The sequence below is a fragment of the Haliaeetus albicilla genome, chromosome 3, assembly GCF_947461875.1.
Source record: "Haliaeetus albicilla chromosome 3, bHalAlb1.1, whole genome shotgun sequence".
In the NCBI taxonomy this organism is placed as follows: domain Eukaryota; kingdom Metazoa; phylum Chordata; class Aves; order Accipitriformes; family Accipitridae; genus Haliaeetus; species Haliaeetus albicilla.
This window is the reverse complement of record NC_091485.1, coordinates 76974441-76993581: the sequence shown is the minus strand read 5'-3', so window position 1 is coordinate 76993581 and position 19141 is coordinate 76974441. Positions and strand designations below refer to the sequence as shown.

The window sequence follows — 19141 nt, the reverse complement described above, 5'->3', positions numbered from 1 at the left end:
CGGGACTGCTCTGGTTTAGGAGATGCCTTTAGAAAAGCCTGGCTTTGGAGAAAAGCCCGGCATCCTTGGCGGGAGGCTGGCTGGTCCAAACAAGCCAGGTCAGCTGTGGGGCTGCCCACGCAGGCAACAGCATCACGCTCGTGCAAGACCTGTGAGCCCATCGCTCCTCCCGGTGGTTTTGCCGGCTGACGAGTGGATCCTTAAAAGCAAAGTGATGCCCTGTCCTGACAATGGGGTTCAGGCAGGCCAGAGTTGGTATCCCCTCTCTCCGAAGCGGCGGTCGGAGCGGTTTGTGCCGGGGGCACGTCCGTGGAGCGGCACGCAGGGGAGGGCAGGCGCAGGGTGCTCTGCGCTCACAGCTCGTCGCCTGGAGGATGCGCAGGGGGTGGCCGGTACCCGCCAGGCTCCAGATGCACCTTGCAGCCGGGAAGCGATGGCTTAAACCCCCTTTCCTGCCCGGGAGAGGAGCCGATGCCGCAAACCCCGCAGGCGTGGGAGCATGGGGCTGCGTGGGAGCATCGGGCTGCCTGGAGCTGCCGGCCTGACCCCGCAGCTCTCCTTACCTGACGGCTGATCGGCCGCGGCGCGGGGGCTTGGCAAGCTCCTGTGCTTGCCCGTGCCAAACCCCGGGAAGAGGTCACGGGTGGGCCAGCCCCAAGACAGACAATACGCTACCGTGATCTGCTGATAAAGTATAAGTAGCTACTAAAAATACCATTCCGCTGGCGTAAGCTCGGTCAGAGCCGCTGCTCTAACAGCATCCAGTGCTCCGGGTCGTGTGAGCCGGAGCGCTGCCTCGGGGAGGGAAGAAACCAGGAGTGCTGACAGTGCAGCCTGGTGAGGATGAGGAAGGCAGCGACGAGCTCGTGCAATTAGGGCAATGGCAGAGACGAGCTGTTGCCAGCTCCTGCGCTCAGCCCAACCGGAGCCCAGCAAGCACCGCTGGGTTTCCAGCCCGTCAGGAGAGCTGCTTCCCGGACCGTGCTGCGGATGCTCCTGTCCGTGAGCTGCTGGGGCAACCCGGAGCAATGCTGGCCCGGTAAGACCAGGCAGGCACGGGTCTGGGTCTGGGAGGGTTCTAGGGCTCCTGCCATCCCAGGTGGCTCAAGGACAGCAGTCCGTCTGTCCGTCCTTGCCCCTTCCCGGCTATGCTCCGTAAGCCATGCTGAATAGCACGGCGTAGTTTGCAAAGCTGAGTGCTTGGAATTAAGTGATGGCAGACTTAACGTGGCTTATGCAAACTTAATTTCCCCCTTCGCTGTGTATACACGAGCTCTAATTACACAGTGAAGTACGGCATTGATGGTTCCAGCGGGAGGGGAGCTGGTGACTGCAGTAAGCAGTTACCGTGTGCAATGACTGGCCTGTGCCGAAGACGCTTTGCCCGCGGCGGTCGTAATTTTAAGTCTCCTTCCAGCTCTTTCTGGCTGGAAGCGCGGCGTGGGGCAGGAGCCTGCTGCAGGGCACCCAGAGGACGTGTCCCTGCCAGCCCTCCTGCCAGGCTCGCCCCACGGGGACCGCTTTTCTCACCGCTTCCCTCGCAGGTGAGGAAGCACGGGGCCAAGCTCCTGGCGTCCATGGTCAACGGCATGGATGACAAAGACGACCCCCACAACCTGGTTGCCCTCGAGGCCATGTCCAGTCTCTCCAAGCTCCTGGATCACGTGGAGGAGAGAGACATCCAGTCCATGCTCCTCCACATCGCCATCAGGATCCGGCCCTTCTTTGACAGCGTAAGGCATCACCCTGGCTGTGCCCGGGAGGTCGAGCTCGTGGCTTTGCCGGCGCGTCTGAAAGGGCTCGTCTGCCGAGCCAGAGCCTGCTTAACGCAGGGGACGTGTGTGGGAGCAGCGGGAGTCTGCTCGGATGCTACGGGGCACATCCCGGGATGCCGGCAGCGCTGCGGAGCCGGGGGAAGGAGGTTGGGGTGCCGCATCCCCAGCTGGGAGCTCAGCACCGGCTGCATAAAGACACGGTGTGGTTGGGAAGCGGAGGTGCCCATTGCATCGTCTGCTTGGACCTTGACTCGTCCTGGGTGGCAAGAAGCTCTGGGTGCGGGGTTGAGCCAGAGCTGGGTTTTGTGGGTGCCCTGGGGCAGGACCAAGGGCAGAGTGAGGCCGGGGAGAGGGGAGAAGTCCTCTGCGGGTCTGTCCCAGGGGGTTTCACTGCCCTTAGCAGTCTCTGTCCACCCTCCAAACCCCTCCAGCATCACCACGGAGAAGCTTGATGGTTCTGCTCAGCTTGCAGCCCGTCCTGGGGCTTAAGCCTCGTCCTCTGCTCCGGCGCTGAGCTGCCGCAGTCCCGCCGGGAGCATCCCCGCCTTGGCCAGGCCCTTGCTGCACCCCACGCTCCGGCTTTGTGGGTGTCATCTTCTCTGCTGCTTCTCTGGCCTGAGCAGAACCGCAGCCAGGAGCTTGCTCTGCCCCTTCGAAGGGCTGGAGCTGGCTGCGGCAATGAAGACCCCCCCGTCCCCAAACTCGGTTCCCAGCTCCTCCCGGGTGCCAGCTGGTGGGGGGATCTGGACCAGCGGGAGAAAACGGGCATGATGGTGGCTGAAATTTGGGATGAAGAGGCAGGGGGCTGTGGTTTTGTGGAGTCATTAGGTGGGAGGGAGTGAATTTACACCCCTAACAGAGCCTGTCCTCAGCCCACGGGTGGTTTTGTTATTTCCTGGCAAAGAGTTGTCTAAAATGGTTTTCAAAAACCAACCAACTGAACAAAAAAAGCTGAGGTCCTGCCACTGAGGACCGGGGCAGCCTGGGAAGGAGGTGCTGAGGGTTTGGGACAGACAGGAGCGTTTCTCTTGCTGCTCTGATGCCCTCCAGCCTGAGAAGCGAGGTGGTGGGTGGTGGGAGCAGCCCTGCCAGATGCGTCCCCCAAAACAGGAGATGCCCAGCGCAGGTCAGTTCCCGCTGAGCCCTGCTTGTCCCCTCTGCCCGCAGGAGCAGCCTGACCTCCGCCAGTCCTCCATCGTCCTCTTTGGCAAACTGACCAAGTTCAGCGAAGGCGACTGCGAAGTCTTCTTCGAGCAAATCCTGAACGGGCTGGTGACGCTGCTGCTGCACCTCCAGGACCCGAAGCCGGAGGTTGTCAAAGTGAGTGCCCCGCTGGCCGGCGGGAACCGGGGAGGGGGGGTCCTCTGCCTCGGCGTGGGGATCCTGCGAGGTGCCGAGCTCTGGAGTGCGTGTGCTGCAGCCTCCCCTCTCTGTGCCGCAGGCCTGCAAGTTTGCTCTGCGCATGTGTGGTCCCAACATGGGCTGCGAGGGGCTCTGCGACATGTTCCTCAACCACCTGCGGGAGGACAGGAGCCTGCACTACGGGGAGTTCATGAACAACGTCTGCAAACACCTGGTGAGCGGTTGCCAGAGCCCGTGGCACCGGTGCCGGCACTGCCCGCGGGACTCGGTGCAAGCCGGCGGGGCTCGTGCGGGGACTGCTGGTCCATAAGGTCCTCCGGGTCCTGTCCCGGTGTCCGGACGGGGCGATTCCCCCTCCCCAGCCCAGGCATGTTCCTGGGCTGACCTCAGACTCCCCAGGAACTCCAGGCTTCCAGGAGATGGTGCCAGTGCCGCAGGCAGCCGGTCTCCTGTCCTGCGTGACTTTTTCTTCGGCGGCTGTTTCTCTCCTAGATGCAGAGCTACCCAGAAATGCTGAACCGCCTGATCTTAACCAACCTGTTCTACTTCAAGAGCAACTGGGTGGACATCCGAGCAGCTGCGCCCATGTTCATCGGTAAGGCTGCTGGGGTCCTGCTCTCATGCGGCTCCTCGGGCTTCACGGTGGGGGGTGTCCTCTCCCCAGGACACTGTTGTCCGAGGAATGCTTTCGGTCCCCGTTCTGCTGGGAGGGCACTGCGGACGAGCAGGGCTGCTGGAAACGGCCAGGTCTTCTGGTGCCTCCATCTCGTGCGGAGCACCAGCCTGCGCCTTGCCGTGCCCAGGCCCGGAGACGGGCGCACGTGCCATGTCCCCCGGTGGTGCCAGCACCCCAGGAACTTTTCTCCAGCCACTTCCCACTCATGCTGGCTGGGTGCGCGGTGTCTGCCGTGAGCAGCTGAGGTGGAAAGCGCATGGCCGGGTCCTGCCACGGTTTGGATGACTGCCCGCCGTGGGCAATGCCTGTGCAGACCCTGGTTGGCAGCAGCGGTGGGCTGCGCGGACGATGCCCTCAGTGGAGCCTGGACCAGCTCGGTCCATCACTGTAAAGGTCTCCGGGCTCAGGGTGCAGCACGCGGGTGATGTTAACGGTGAGGTGAGCAACGTGGCCAGAAGAGCTGCCTCAGCCCCATGCCCTCAGCTCAGCGCTTCTGCGATTCCCCCTTTCTGAGGACCTGGGCACATCCGAGCCCAGCCTTGCTTTTACCCCTTGAAGATTGGAGGCGGGGGGGCAGGTTTTGCTGCTTTCAGCACAGACCTCAGCTGCACTGCGCTCGGATGTGCCCAGTGACGCTTTAGGACGAGTTACTGGAGCTGCAGGTGGCAGGAACGCTGGCAGGCATCTCCTTGGGGCACGTTAGGGCGTTGTGCGTACAACACCCACCATCGCCCTCGCCTGAGCCGTTGTCGAGGGGTTTCCATCGAGATTCTGCACAACCCGCGGACGCAGGGACGAGTGAGCTGGTGCCCGGCGGCGTGCCCCCGTTACCTGTCTCCTCGCTCCTTGGTGGGATCCAGACTCTGAAATTCTTCCTCAGGCTTCCTCGTGCTGCACGTGGACGAAGACCACTGTCAGCAAGTGGACCTGGACCAGCTCATTTCGGGTGAGTAGGTGCTGCCGCCCGCGGCTTTCGCTGCTGGGGACTGGGGGGGGGTTTGCCTCTGCCCGCCGGAGCTCAGCCCTGTGACGCTGCTGTGCCCGAGGCTCCTGCCCGGCTCTTGGAGCCGGCAGCTTTGGGGGGCTTTAGGACATCACAGAGGGACGAGTCTGCAATGGGATCCCGCTCCCTCCTGGATGCGCTGGATGCATCCCTGGGCGAGCTGGGGGACGCGGGGAATGTCCCCAACCTCCTGGACAGCCCACAAAGCCAGAGCTGTGGCCAGGATGAGCCCGGCACCTGCGGGCAACAGATGCGGAGGGGTCCTGGGCTGGAAAGCCAAGGTGCTGCGGGGGGCCGAGCCGTCGGCGCGGGGATGCCGAGACGGCACCTGGTTTGCGCCCCGCGAGGGGCCGAGGTTGCAGCCACGCGACCCCCCAAAACCCCCCAGGGCTGCAGGGCGAGCTCCGGTCTTTGGCCAGCAGCTCCAGTCCCGGGCGTCTGTTGGGGGGCTCAGGGGGCATTTGCAGTGGCTTAGCGTAAGCAGGAGGGGACTCGCAGGGTTTGTTTGTAACGTGTTAACCGTTAAAAGGCAGAGTTAAGGCTCGTTATGAAGGGCTAATAAAAAGTCGACTTGAAGCTGGTGGCATTTTGGAGCAGAGTTAAGTAATTTTCCTGGATTTCAGGGATTTTTTCCCTGTCACTAGTGACCTCATAGTATATAGTAATGCATGGAAACTTTTGGATTGTTCCAAGGGAGCTTAAAAAACACTAAAAAAGGAAAAACTATCTTTCCGTTGGCTCCCTGAGCCCTTCCAGAAGAAAGAGGCCTGTCTGTTTGAAACAAGTGAAAGATAATCTGCCTGCGTGTGAGTAATCGCTGGAGCGAGCAGGCCTGGATTGGGTTGCGCGAGCTTCCCGTGTTGAGTGGCTCGGCCGTGCGGGGGTCCGGGGGGGGCTTCGGCGTTACGCCCCCGCGGCCGGGTCCGGCGAGGCACGAGGACGCGGCGAGCGGGCACATAAATCGGGAGCCCGGCTCGCTGCGGGAGCAGAAGTTGGGGGGGACACACATGGGAGGGAGGCGAGGGCTCTCCTGCGCCGGGTAAACAAGCTACTGGAAAAATATTATTATACTTTTACTGCTAGGAAAAACTACCTGGGTTGTTTTCTTACTACCGGGAGCCGTTCCAGGCATTAGGAAATCGTGCTGATAGGGGAGGCTTGGCCCGGCGAGCGTCTGCACAGCCCCGCGGGCCCCCGGGGGCTCAGCTCCCGGCTCCGTTCCCCTCCCCGGCCCCGGACCCCCGTGCTGGGGGCCCTTCTCCTCCCCAGGTCGGTGCAGGAGCAGCCCCACCGGCTTGAGCCCCGCGCCCCAAAGCCCCCTCCCCGGTCCCCCATCGCCCCGGGACCCCGGGACCGGGCAGAGCCAGCAGCCTCCGCAGCACCGTCCCGCTGCCGTGGCGTGGGTCCCCTGGGCTCTGCAGAGCTGGGGGGCTCCTGGGGGGGGCTGAAGAGGACTTAGGGTGCTTGTTCCCCCCCTGGGGCATGTGAGGGGGCTGGCGGGGGGGCCCAGCATCCCTGGGACTGGAGTTTCTCCTTCCTTGTGCGATGGAGCAAAGCCAGGATGCGGCTGGGGGTGGTGGGGGGGTGGGGGGTGGCCGTGGTCCCGTAGCCCCCCCGACACGTCTGTGCTCTGCTCCTTCCAGCTCTGAACCTGCTCCTGAAGGACCCCGTCCCTGCCGTCCGCGTGAAGGTGGCAGAGACCCTGGGCCGCCTCGTCAGGATCCTGTGAGCCCCCCGGGGGCCCCCCCAGCTCCGCTGCAGCAATAGTCGGGTCGGCTCCTCGCCGCGAGCCCCACGGCTTTGGGGTCCCTGCGGGCACTGCCACGTCTTCCTGCATCCCGGGGTCCGGCTTGCCTGCCTTCGCGGCAGCCCCCGTCGTCTTCCTCCGCTCTCGCCAGCCTGAGGGAGCCCACCCGAACCCCCCCTCCCAATGCCAGGACTGGCTTGGCCCGGCTGTGGCACCGTGGTGGCCGGAGGACACGGTGGGCATGTGGCCCCTCTCCGCAGGCTGCTGGACGGGGGTCCTGGTTGACTTGTGGGATGAGGGTCCTGGGCAGGGATGTGGCAGCATGGGGAGGGAAGGGGCTGCAGCTGCCCCACAGCCGTGGGCCGGCAGCATCCCTGGGCTCAGCCAGGAGCAGGACGGAGCCTGAGCCCCCCCCTCACCCCGGCTGCCTCCAGCCCCTCGTCCCACCCTGCTGCTCTCCGGTACTGAGGACAGGGGCCCTATTCGATGAATGTGACCGTCCTCTTGACACACATGTACATAAACGTATTTTTAAATAAAGCTCTTTGCTCCTCAAGCGTTGTGATGGGGGGAAGGGGATGGGTTTCCCCCCCCAACCCCACAGCTGTGTGAGCCGGGTCGTGGCAGGGGCTTTGGGGAGCCCGTGGGGAGGGAGTGGCACGGAGGAAACCGCTGGCTGTGCAGGGATCCCCTTCGGAGGAAGATGCTCGGTCTCTTCCCCCTGCCTTTGCCAAAGGGGAGGCACAGCACTGGCCCTGGCTCGAGTCATGGGGTCCCCTCGAGCTGGTCCTGCCCTGCTCCTCGTCGTGGGTTTCTGTCCCCACCCTGGAGCTCCCTGCTCTGGTCACCTCTGGGCTCTTCTTCGGGTGCTGATTCTGTTCCAGCTCCTGCTCCTGGCCCTGCTCTGCTCCCTGGGCTCCTTTGCTGGCATGTTAGTGATATGGGGGGGCCGGGGACAGGGGCAGCGCTCTCTGGGCGCTTCCTCCACAACCAGAAGCAGCAGAGGGAGGTGTGGGGTGGTAGCGGTCCCGTTGCGTGACCTGGCACCATCCTCCCAGCAGCGCTCCTCCTCGGCACTCAGCAGTGATGCCTGTATCTAGCAGGGCTTGCAGTATCAGTAGGGCTCAGAGTGAACAAGCCAGGGCAGAGAAGAGCTGCCGTGAGAGAGGCAGGAGTGGTTCGTGCTGCAGGGAGGGTGGAGAGGTCACCTGGGGCTTGGTGGCAGGAGGTGGCCTGTGAGCTCGTGGCCCTGCCATGCCGCCGCGGTGCCCATGGGCTCCGGTGGTCCCACGGCTCCCGCCTCTGCACGGGGCTGGGCGGCTGCTGGGGCCTTTCTGTTGCTGTGGGACAATCCCTCAGCCCTGCCTGCTCCCTGGGCCAAAAGAGCTCTGGAATCCTGCACAACGTCTCCGGCTGTTCAGCTCTGGCGTGGCAGGGGGATTCCTGGGATGGCTGGGCTGCACCTGGGCTGCGGCCGTGCCCCCCCCCCCCCCCAACCAGTCTGGGTGAGGGGGTGATCGGGGACACACCCCCCCCCCCAGCCTTTTTCCACTTGTGGAAGCCCTAGGTGGGCTCTGCATCAAGTTTGATGCCGGCTCTGACCCGTGACCCCAACTCAGGGGCAAGCCCAGGCGATGTGGGACCCCGTCGCAGGGGTCTCGTGGGGTGCTGGGGCCACCCTGGCTCCCGGCAGCCCCCCCCAGCCGTGCAAGTGTGGGCCAGGGAGGGTCCCAGCCGGATCCCCCCCCCCCCCAAGGCCAGCAGCAGGAAGGGCCGGTTCCCGCGGCCATCCTGGCCCGCGGCCAGTGCTGAGCTCATGCGTGGGATGAGCTCACGGTGGTTGTCGGACCGCAGGCTGCCGAGGGCAGCACGTGGGGATCCTCCGGTGGGACCATGGGTGAGGGGGACGGACGGGGCCCTGCTCCGCCCCCCCCCAGCTGGGGTGACCCCAGGGACCATGGGGGGTGATGCTGGGGGTTAGAGGGGTGCTGGGGGGGGGGGGGGCACTAATGCATTTTGGTCACGGCTGGGTGCTAGCTGCTTGCCGTGTCCTTGCACTGGAAGCGCGTGGGGCAGCGGGTGTTGGGGTTCCTGTTGGTGGGTGCGTGTCCCGTGCCAGCCCTGGTGCGTGTCCCCCAACTCGGGTACGGGGCTGGGACCCACTGCAGCCCAGGAGCCACTGTGTCCCCCCCACCACGGGGCTGGTGCATGGTGGGGGGGCAGCTTGGAGCCCCAGGCTGGGCCAGGCACTGAGGGATGTGCCCACTCACTGCTGAGCTGGCAAGGCAGGACAAAAAGTGGTGCAGGATTGTATCCAAAGGAGTTTAATGAGAAAGGCCCCAGGAGTCCGTGCGCAGGAGCGATGTTCCTGGCAGAGCGCGGTGGTCTCAGCGCTGCCCCTCGCCCGCGGGGTGCTGCTGTTGGGCTGGGATGAGGGGGGGGTGCTGGCGCCGGGCGGCAGCTATGTGTAGAGCCGGATGGTGCCGTCAGCGCCGGAGGAGAAGACCCAGGGTTGGGTGGGGTGGAAGAGCACATCGAGGACACCCAGGTCCAATGTCATCGCGTGGCCCTTCAGCACCTTCACGGGCACCAGCAATGGGTTCTGCAGCAGGTCGCTGTGGTGGAGGAAGACAGGTCAGGACGGGGCTTGGGCTCCCTCCCTGGGGTACCCCTCCCGGAGTCACCCCACAAACGCTGCACCCCCCGATGCACAGGGCAACACCGTACCCTCCCCACCCAGCAGCCCCTCCAGGGCTTTGCCACGCTGCTGCTTGCCGGAGAAGGGACGCAACGCTGAACCCCTGTGGCTTCCCCCCGCCCCCCCACGTACTTGTAGACCATGCCGTGGCAAACGATGACGGTCCCGTCGTCCGAGCCCGAGGCAAAGAGCGGGTAGTGCTTGTGGAAGGCCACGCTCCGTAATGCTTTCTTGTGGTGCCTGCAATGACAGCGGGCGCGATGTCAGGGCAAGGGGGGGACGCTCTGCTCCTGTCCTGACCCTTGGCTGGGGCACCTGGGTCTGCGCACGGCCAGGCTTTACGGACCCCAAGCTCTGCTGTGAATGACCGTATGTACGGGAGGGGAGAGGGCAGCTGGGACAGACTGGGACCCACTGTGGGCAGCTCAAACTAGCCCAGCACCTCCTGCCATAGAGGCTTTGCCTGCCCCGGCAGAGCTGTGGTCACCGTCCCCCACTCCGACACAGAAGAGCCGTGAGACACCAACACACTGGGCAGGGATGGTTGCTCCTGGCACAGCCCCAACGGGCTCCATCCTGCTGCCAGGTCCCCGGAGAGAAAACAGCCCCGGGAAGGGGCCCCGTGGGGTTTGGGGGGGGCTGCAGGCAGGTTAATGGGGAGCAGGCAGAGGCTGGCCCCAGCTCCGGGGCTCACCGCAGCAGCTGGTAGGGTCTGGTGGAGAGGTCCAGGTCGAACCAGGCCAGCTTGCTGTCATAGCTGCCGCAGATGATGTTGTCACCTGTGAGAGGGAACAGGGTATTACTGGGGTTGCCAGTGAACCCCACGGTGTCCTGCCTGCACCCCAGGCAGCCTGGCTGAGGGGGATGCTCCATACTGGCTTACAAGACCCGGTAGCTCCTTGGGGAACACGCAGGCCACGTACCTCCAGGGTGGATGGCCATGCTGGACACCCACTTGCAGTTTGTCATCAGCTTCTTGGTGAGCTCCTGCTTGAGAAGGTTGTAGACGCGGACGTAGCGCTGGGTGGCCACGAAGAAGTAGGGCCGGATGGGGTGGAAGAGCACGCACTGCACCAGCCCCTTGCTCTTGCGGAAGGGGTTCTGGCTCCAGCGCTTGCTGGTCTGGTGAATCAGCACTTGCATGTTGCTGTTGTCCGACACGACGCTGGCGAAGTAGTCGCCTTTGCCGTGCCAGGTCACCTGCTTCACGGCCTGCGGAGAGCGGGGAGGGGGACACGGGTCAGACCCATCGGTGGGACTGCTCCATGCCTTGCCAGGGAGTCACCCACCACCCCGGGGAGCAGCCCCCCGGCCAGCCTGGCTCCCACAGGGCCCCCCCCGCCCCGTCCCTACCTTGCTGTGCTGAACAACCAGCCGGACGCCTTTGCTGTGCTCTTCCATGGTGGCCGTCACCCACTGCACGGGCTGGACCCGCTCCTCCTCCGGTGCCACGTAGGACTCGAGTAGCTGGTCGGTGGCCCCGTAGAGCAGCTTGTCCCCGAGGCAGGGGTTCACCAGCAGCACCGACTGATCCCTGCGGCGTGGGATGAGTGCATGAGTCAGGGCACCACCGAGGAGAGGAAACCCCTGTGGGGCCACGGGATGGCCCTGGCACAGGGCCAGGACCACGGGAAGGGACGTGTGGGACTCTGCAAGCAGTCAGGCCCTTCTGTAGACCAGCAAAGAGAAAAGAGGGAGGATACACGGAGCTCTGTCATAGCCCAAATGCCCCAGGGAGGATGGTGGGGACTGACTGGTTCCTCCACAGAAGAATGAGGGCCACCAAACGAAGCGGGAGGCAAGGTGACAGCGAGCAGAGGTGGCTTTGCACACCAGAGCGTGGCCATCCTCGCTGCTGGGGCTGCCACGAGTTTATAGGTGCTTCTTGGAGGCTGGACAGGCTTTGGGGAAAGAACTCCAGGAACCGCTCCAGCTCAGGGAGCAGCCGGCTGGAGGATGGCGAAAGCCACGCTGGGACACTCACACGCAGATGGCCACCAGGCAGATGGTGGGGTTGGGGTTCCAGGCAACGCTCTTCACCACGCCGCCCACGGGCAGGGTCTTCATGCAGCGAGCCGTGCACACCTCCCAGAACCGCACCGTGCAGTCATCCGAGCCTGCGGGACAGGACAGGGTTGGCCAGGGCCAGGTACAGTCCGCCCTCCCCCCCACCAGGGACACCGTGCAGGGGACTGCCACGGCTTGGCTCAGCAGCACGGGGCTCCAGGGCACGTCCCCAAGCCGTAGGGGAGAGCAGCCCCGCACTGACCCTGCTTGCAGCCTTTGGGGAGCAGCGAGAGGAATGCGGCAGTGCCCGCGATTCCCCAGCAGCTTCTCTGCACGGCAGCAGCTCCAGCACCACCAAGGCGAGACGTGACCGGGGGCTGCTGCCGAGAGAACAGGCCCCCACCCCGCTCCCTCCAGCACTGCGTCTCTGCCCGTGGTCCCTCTCCCGACGCGCAGGGCTCCCGGCGCAGCTGCCGTGCTGGCAGCATGCCTGGCTCGGCACGGCTCGGCACGGCACAGGCCCGTCTAGCTGCGAGATGCAGGCAGGCAGCTCCCCGGGCAGGCTTTTCTGCGGGCAGGCACGGCGGGAGCAGGTAGCCGGCGGTGTGCGCGTGTCCCCGCAGGTCGGGTTATTTTTAACGCCTGATCTCAGCCACTTTCCCAGCCCGGGGCCAGGAATTCCACGTTGTGCAACCAACCGACACCGCGGCCACCAGGAGCTGGCAGCCTGGAAACTCCAGCGCTATAAAAAGCACATGTGCCTTTGTGGGCTGTTAAACTGCCATCTGCTCTCAATCTCCAGCCTCCGGCCGGCCGCGCAGGGCTCTGCCGTTCGCTCCTCCAGCCTCACTTTCTCCACTGCTGAGCGGGAGGGACGCAGGCTCCTGGGTGGGGTCCCGAGAGCGGCTGGAAAAACCCACGGAGCCTTCTGGAGGCAAGGCGCCTTGCCGCAGGCTGGGGGGACGCACGCTGCCGGCGTGGGCAGCCACAGGACTCCCAGGGACTGCTCTTCTCCTCCTGCCCAGGCTTCTCCCACGGCCGTGCACCGGTGGAGCGCGCTGGCAGGCTCCCCGGCAGCCCCAGCTTTCACGCACGTACAGGGCGGCAGTCCCAAGCCCCATGCTGGCATGGGGTGACGCCGGGACCAGCTCCGGCGCTGGGGCCAGGCTAGTGGCACCCGGCGCGTCTGGGATGCCCCGGTCTGGGGAGTGAAGCCTTACCTGACACCAGCCACTGCCCGCTGGGAGAGATGCTGAGGCAACGCACCAGGCTGGTGTGCCCACGGTAGACCTGGGGAAGGAGACGGGAGGTGGGTGAGGGTCCCACGTAGCCCAGCGGCTCCTCTGTGGGGACCTCCCCACACTGCCCCGGGTTCAGCAAGGAGGGAGGGAAAGGGGGCCTGGGGTCATTTGTCTCTAGAGATCTGTGTGCTGCCGACCCCCCCAGCCGTGGCATGACCAGACCCGGGGCCCCGCTCTTTTCCTGGGGCAGGTCCTCTGCTCTGCCCATCCGCAATTGTGCTGATCCCAGTCCTGCCTCACCTGCTGCAGGCAGGACCCCATCGCTGCCTGATTCTGCCCAACACGGGCCGCAGGGCTGGTGGTCTCCCTCTGGGGCTAACAGGCAGCAGCTGTGCCCAGAACAGCCATTATGGGTGCGTGGGCACACCTGGTCTCACCAGGACTGGCTTGAGCACAGCTCACTGCCACGGGCATGCAGGGCAGCCCCCCCTCCCCGGCTCCGTGCATCCACTTACCAGGGCCTGGGTGGTCGGGAAGGGCTGCAGGTCCCGCGGCTTCGGCAGCTTGGGGATCAGGTCCTCTGGGTCCACGTTGACCTGTGAGACGCAGGCGGTGAGGCACAACCAGGCAGAACCTCGGCTCCCCCAGCACTGGTGCTGGTGCCCTGCGTGCATGAGCTGTACAGCCCTGCAGCCCCAGGGCAGGCTCCGGCTGGAAAGCCCAGGCTCAAGGCTCTGAGCCAGAGGGAGATCACAGGACAGCACTTTTGTAAGCATGGGCACGGCCCTCATCACAGCTCAGGAGCTCTGCGGCGAGCTGGGACTGGCACTGCGGGTAGGTGGGGGGCAAGAGCCCTTTAGGAGCAGCAGTTTGTGCCCCAGAGCATCGCGGTCCCCTGACCAGCTGGGTGGCATCAAGGCATACGCAGGATCAAGCAGAGACCAGTCTGAAACTTTCCCAGGACACCCAGGTGGTGGGGCGGGAGAAGCCCTTACCCGCATTTTCCTCTGGCGTGGGCAGAGGTAGAGGTCCAGGCAGCGCTCGAAGCGCTCGTGGATGAAGCGGGAGTAGGCAGGCACTGCCCGCAGGCACCGGTACTGCTGGGGCACGAAGTTCAGCTTCCTCTCGGCTGGCTCCTGCTGCTCCCAGGCTAGCTTCTGCGGGACGGAGGGGACCCCGGGTCAGCAGGGCTGGCAGGGACCCCGGATGGCGAGGTGCCCCGGCACATCCCCTCTCCGAGCCCAGCAAAAACCATCCTCGAGCTGGTTTCTCGCTGGCCAGCGCCGTGCTGCTCCGTGAGACACCGCACTTACCCCTCTCTGCCCCAGCACCCCCCTGTCTGCCTCCAGCCAAGCCCTCCTCAGCCTGCCAGGATTTTGCTGCCTGTTTTTCCCCCCCGCCCAGCCCCTGGGCTGAGCGAGCCAGCATGAACCCTGCACCAGGAGACGCCCGCAGTAGTTTAGTTTGGAGGCTGTACCTTGCTGTCACAGGGACACCCTGCTCCCTGGGAGGTAGCCCCACTTCTTCTGTTTTGATTCAGGGGGCTGAGGAACCTTTGCTTTCATTTTCCTTGCAAGGTCTCGACTCATCTCGACACAATGTGGTCTCTAGGGTGTCCCTCCGAGGCGCAACACTTTCCCCACTGCCCTCCCCGGCACAGCACAGCCCCCCCTCGGGTCCCGGCACCTACTGAGCCCCCCAGGTGCCTGGAGCTTTCCCTTGCAGGTCCTGGCCGCTCACGGCCCCCCCTTACCTCCTCCTCGCTGAGCAGGTACTCGGGCGGGGGGTTGTACGACTCCTCGTGCCCAGGCAGCTTCATCTTGGGGGCTGGGACGTGCATCTTGTGACGGCCCAGAATGGAGTTGGGATCTTCGTGGGCCCAGAGGTCGTAGTATGTAGGTGTGTCGTCCTTGGGCTTACGGGGCTTGATCCAGCCCATCTTGATGGCGTGGACTAGCTTGGAGACCTGTGGGGCAGGGAGAGGTCAATCCCAGGAGCCACAGGACTCCGGAGGCTTGGGGAGGAGGAGGTGTAGGATGTGAGGAAGGAAACAAATGCCTCTAGGCACAGCTCTGAAGCCCTGGGAGCCCGACAGGGCTGCACAGGACCGGAGGACTTGGCACGGGTTTACAAGTGGACATGAACTGCTGCAGCAGGAACAGTCGTGGGGGTGGATGAGCCATGGCAGGGACTGCCGGACAGGAGAGCAGCCGCAGGCATCAGCCTTCAGCGCTGCAGTCTGCGGTGGGGGTTGCAGTCGCAGGCAGAGCTCGGCTTTGTGCTCCCAGCTCGCCCAAGGTGCTGTCAGACCTCTCACCTTCTCCTTCTCGATGAGGGAAGGGATGAAGCTCCGCTTGTCCGCTGGGCGATTCGTCACCGGGTGGATCATGACCTCGTGGGTGAAGAAGTCAACAGCCGGCTGCAGAGACACAGACCCGAGTCACCCTGCCCGTCCTGGGGCAACCCAGCACTCGGAGCAAGCGCAGAGGGTGTGCCATGACCCTACCTCGTAGGGATTGAAGTGGACATCCCCAAACTGCCCTTTCTGGAGCCGATGCACCAGGTCCACCTGCTCGTCTGTCAGCTTTATGTCTGCACCCGTCATCTTGTCCTGGACCGTTCGCCTGCAGGGAACCGAACAAGGCAGGGTTAGGGCTGGATGGCAGCGTCCATCCCTGACGATGGTACGAGCCCCATGACCATGAAGCCCTGAGCTCCCAAAGCCACACACAAGGAGTCACAACGGGAGACCTTGAGCTCTCCAGCTTATGCTCTACAGCCCCAGGCTCCAGGGAGTCAGGGTGTTTCAAGCCCTGATGTGGACGGACACACACTTCACGCTGTGCACCGAGGCGGCCCTCCCCTCCCCGCTCACCAGTAGTCAGGGTTCTCCATCTTCTCCAGGAACATGTCCAGCTCGTCCTTGTTCCGGATGGGCTTGTAGATCTTCTTGCCCTCCAGGTTGTAGCCGATGTGCGGGAAGTCCTGGTACCACTCCATGGGGATGTTGCCCACCGTGTTGCGAATGTCCTGGAGGGGAGCGGAGGGAAGTGGTGTGAGGGCAGGGGACACCGTTTCAAGCAGATGCACCCCTGGGTGTCGGGGGGAGGTGGTAAAAAAGGAGAGAGGGGGTAGGAAAGCTGTGTGATGTCCATCCCCCTGCCCAGGCACACACGCTGCCAGCGGCCAGGGTGGCACAGGGCTGGAGATGGGTGCACCGGGATGGTGGAGGCTGGGAGGGCAATGACCGAACCCCAAAGCTGCAGTGAGCTGAGTGGGGTCGGACCTCCAACGCCAGTGCCCTGCACGACCACGGGCTGCGCTTCTTAGGGGACGTACGGCCCCTTCCTCTGTGCTCGGGGCAGAGGATGCAAGCGTCAAGGTAAGCAGCGCCTGGGGCTCATTTACTGCAGCAGGAAGGGTTTAAAAAACCTTTAAATGGCTCGATGAACGGTGAAATGCTGGTGCACGGCGTCGGCTGCAGCTGGGCTTCGGCTGCCTGCCGGAGCACGCGGGCAGGGGGCTGCGGGCAGTCGGTCAGCAGCACCGCGGCTGAGCGCATTCCTGCATCCATCCCGCAGGCAGGAGTGCGCCTCACATTTTCCGATCGCCAGCTGCCAGGCCTGCTCCCTCCCCCTGCACACGGACGCTCGCGCCCGGCCGGCTGCTGCCTTTTTTGGCTGCCCGTACCGGGAGCAGGCAGCTGCCCGCAAGGCACCGGTGGCTTCGTCCCTTCCCTTGGTTCCACGGCCACCGGGGTCTGCGTGTGGCCACGAGTCCCATGGCTCTGGGGCAGCAGCAGCCCCTGGCATCACGGTGCGCTGGTGAAACGGGCCAGCTGGCACCACAGGCACGTTTTGGAAATGCCGCCGGGCTCTGCGTCTCCTGTCCCTGATGATGCTGGCAGGGAGCATGAGAGACGGCTGCCCTGGTCCCCACCAGCAGCTCGCGTGGGGACACGCTGCGGAGGTGAGCTGTCCCTGACCTCCTGCGGCCCGTGGACCGACGGAGGCTGGGGGAGATGGAGGAAACGCCAGAGCTGCTCCGCTTCCCTTCACGAGAGGCTGGCGAAGGGAACCAGCCCCTGAGGGGGGCTCCGGCTCCCCGGCGGGACCTGCTGCCCCAGCACAGGGCTCGGAGAGGAGCAGCAAAGACCAAGAGTCCCCGAAGAGCTCATCTGGGCACCGGGGATGGCTCCAGCTGGGGTCTGATGCCAAGCCCACAGGCGGGGAGGGGGTGGACGGGGAGATTTCGCTCTGTACCCCCACCGGACTGGAGCGAGGGGACGTTTGGCAAAGGGAAAGGTGGGCGATTGAAACCCAGTAGCGAAAGCTCTCATGCTCAGCAGCAGAAGCGCTTGCGGCCATGGCAAGTCACCAAAACACTGAGGCAGTCCCGGTGGCAATCAGGCGCTTCCGTGGGCAACGCAGACCTCCAAACTCCTTGCCACTGACAGCAAACCCTCGGCGTTACTTGGGGACGGAGCCCCTGCCGCCATGCGAGGGCAGGATGCGACCCGCCGGCGGGGGGAAAGGCAGACGCCGGGCGGGTGGTCCTGCCTTGGCCCCCAGCACCAGCCCCTGCTCCTCGCCCGCCCCGGCTGTATCCTGCCCCTCGGGGCTGGCAGGGTCGGGCAGGAGTGGGGAGCGAGGGCCCTCCGGCCTCTCCCAGCTGCCCTCACATTGCAGAATGAGGAGACCCCGTCCCCAATTACAGCCACAGAGGGACGAAGGTGTGAAGGCGACCTGTGCCCTGTACACCCCGCAGTCAGGGGTCACCCTCGCCCCGCGGCACCATCTGGTCCCCATAAACACTTGCAAACGGCGCGGAGCCTCCCACGGAAAGGTGCCTGGAGCCCCGGGAAGGCAGAGCCGGGCGAGAGCCCCAGGGGCCAAGCCGGACCCATCCATCACTCTCCAAGCAGACGTCAGCGCAGGATGTGCGCAGCCCCCGCGGGGATCTGGGCAGGAATTTTCCCCTCGGCATCAGCAAGGGGCTGGCCTGGTCCAGGGATGCTGCCGCTGCGCTTGGCTGGAGGCTGCGGGCTGCTGGGGCATGGCCGAGACCCCAGGGAATTCCAGGACCTCCTGGGACAGAGCTGGGAGAGCTCAGCTAAGGCTCGTGCAGATGGACAGACACAGGGCTGTCAGCTCTGGAAGCCTCACCCCATGGCCGGCAGCAGGAAAGCCATTATCCGAGACACCTCCGGGAGCCCGGCACAGGCTGCTCTGGGATGCCCCAGCACGGCCCCAGGAGATGCCCAATGCCTGCAGCTCTCCAGGCTGCAGGCAGCCACGACACCTCTGCGGTGGTGCCAGCTCTCGGCCAAGCAGGAGCTCCAGGAGCTCGCAGCCGCCGTGTCTGCCGGGGCTGGAGCTGCTGCCTCACCCGGGCAGGAGATTACTACAAAGAGCAACGGGGCAGCAGCCGCCAGCTCCCCGAGGGGCTGCTGGGCAGAGGCAGTAGCCCCACAGGCGCCGGGACCCTCCACTCCTTGAGCTCACAGCAGCCCCGTCGGACGAGGGAACGGTGACGGGGTCAGTGACAGCCGACACTCGGTGCAGGCTCCTGTTCTCAGCACCGAGCGCGACACCGACGCTCCCAGGCACGCTGGCCAGGCAGCGTCCGTCCGGCTGCACCCCGCTGTGTTTCTAGCAGAAGTACTTGCTCCTGGAGCAGCGCGCTCATGCGCTCGCACCGCTGCGTGGCTCGCTCGGTCACGGGGGGTCCCGAGGCCGGAGAAGCGAGGCCTCCGGCAGGGCAGGAGTTCGGGTGGCGCGGAGCCTCTGGGGAGAAGCAGGGGAGGGGATGCAGCAATCCTGCCGACGCCGGCGGCGATGCCGGAGCCGCTCTGCTTCACCTCCGGGGATGCAGGCGGGGATGCGATGACAGGCTGGGCAGTGACGGCGGCGGGGCAGAGGGCGAGAAGGCACTAGAGGATCGGCAGCGCGGATGCCCGGGTGATGAGGTGGGGACAGGGACGCCAACTGTTTCTCCGGGCTCTGTGGTCAAGGGATGGGAGCAGCTTTGCCTTCTCTGCCCTTTCTCCCCGTGTGATGTTGTCTTCACCTTAATGAACACACGATCCACTTGCACAGGGAAAGACTTGAGCAGGGCCAGCTCTCGAGCCATGGCGTGGCAGAGCCGGGCTAGCCGCAGCCTTCAGCTGTAGAGACACAGTCAGCGTAGAGACAAGCAAGTATTTTTAACACCCCAGGCTGCTGCGCAGAGAGTGCTGCCTTGCCTGGAGCTTGGAAGCCCAGACTGGGCGTCTCTTCCCGAAGGCCAGCTCGGCTTCGCCAGGAGCTGTGGACTTGACGCAGGAATCCCTGGGCGAAGCTCTTGCCAGGAGCACAGACAGGATCCCAGCAGGCCTGGAATGTTTTCTCCTCAAACACGAGCCCCAGGGTCCCGTGCTGGCCAGGCGGGAGCACACCCCGGCCGCCCCAGCCCAGACCCCGACGCAGGAGGTGGTCCACGCAGCACCGGCACAGCCTGGCAAGGACGGGCTCAGCGCCGGCAGGATGCGCCACGCGCTTGTCCGGTCCCCGGTGCTTAATGTGCCTGGCACAGACATCCCAGTGACTGCTGGGGAGGACACTGGGAGACCCCGACGAGGTGTCCCCAGCTCT

General features: G+C 64.9%; 2 protein-coding genes across 4 annotated transcripts in view; one reads left to right on the top strand and one right to left on the bottom strand.

Moving 5' to 3' along the window:
• Positions 1–7119, top strand: part of MROH1 (maestro heat like repeat family member 1) — a 57433-nt gene extending 50314 nt beyond the window's left edge. For both annotated transcript variants that reach the window (XM_069780265.1, XM_069780264.1), the window contains 6 exons: positions 1545–1733; positions 2943–3095; positions 3217–3351; positions 3630–3732; positions 4694–4759; positions 6460–7119. In XM_069780265.1, the coding sequence (XP_069636366.1) occupies positions 1545–1733; positions 2943–3095; positions 3217–3351; positions 3630–3732; positions 4694–4759; positions 6460–6545 (732 nt within the window). In that variant the 3' untranslated portion in view covers positions 6546–7119. The remainder of the gene's footprint in view (positions 1–1544; positions 1734–2942; positions 3096–3216; positions 3352–3629; positions 3733–4693; positions 4760–6459) is intronic.
• Positions 7120–8871: 1752 nt separating this feature from the next.
• BOP1 (BOP1 ribosomal biogenesis factor) overlaps positions 8872–19141 on the bottom strand; it is a 67245-nt gene continuing 56975 nt past the window's right edge. For both annotated transcript variants that reach the window (XM_069780274.1, XM_069780273.1), the window contains exons 4-16: positions 15385–15539; positions 15016–15133; positions 14827–14928; positions 14263–14475; positions 13505–13666; positions 13025–13105; positions 12489–12558; positions 11246–11378; positions 10615–10795; positions 10185–10473; positions 9956–10040; positions 9394–9501; positions 8872–9178 (exon numbers count right to left, since the gene is read on the bottom strand). In XM_069780274.1, the coding sequence (XP_069636375.1) occupies positions 9025–9178; positions 9394–9501; positions 9956–10040; positions 10185–10473; positions 10615–10795; positions 11246–11378; positions 12489–12558; positions 13025–13105; positions 13505–13666; positions 14263–14475; positions 14827–14928; positions 15016–15133; positions 15385–15539 (1851 nt within the window). In that variant the 3' untranslated portion in view covers positions 8872–9024. The remainder of the gene's footprint in view (positions 9179–9393; positions 9502–9955; positions 10041–10184; positions 10474–10614; positions 10796–11245; positions 11379–12488; positions 12559–13024; positions 13106–13504; positions 13667–14262; positions 14476–14826; positions 14929–15015; positions 15134–15384; positions 15540–19141) is intronic.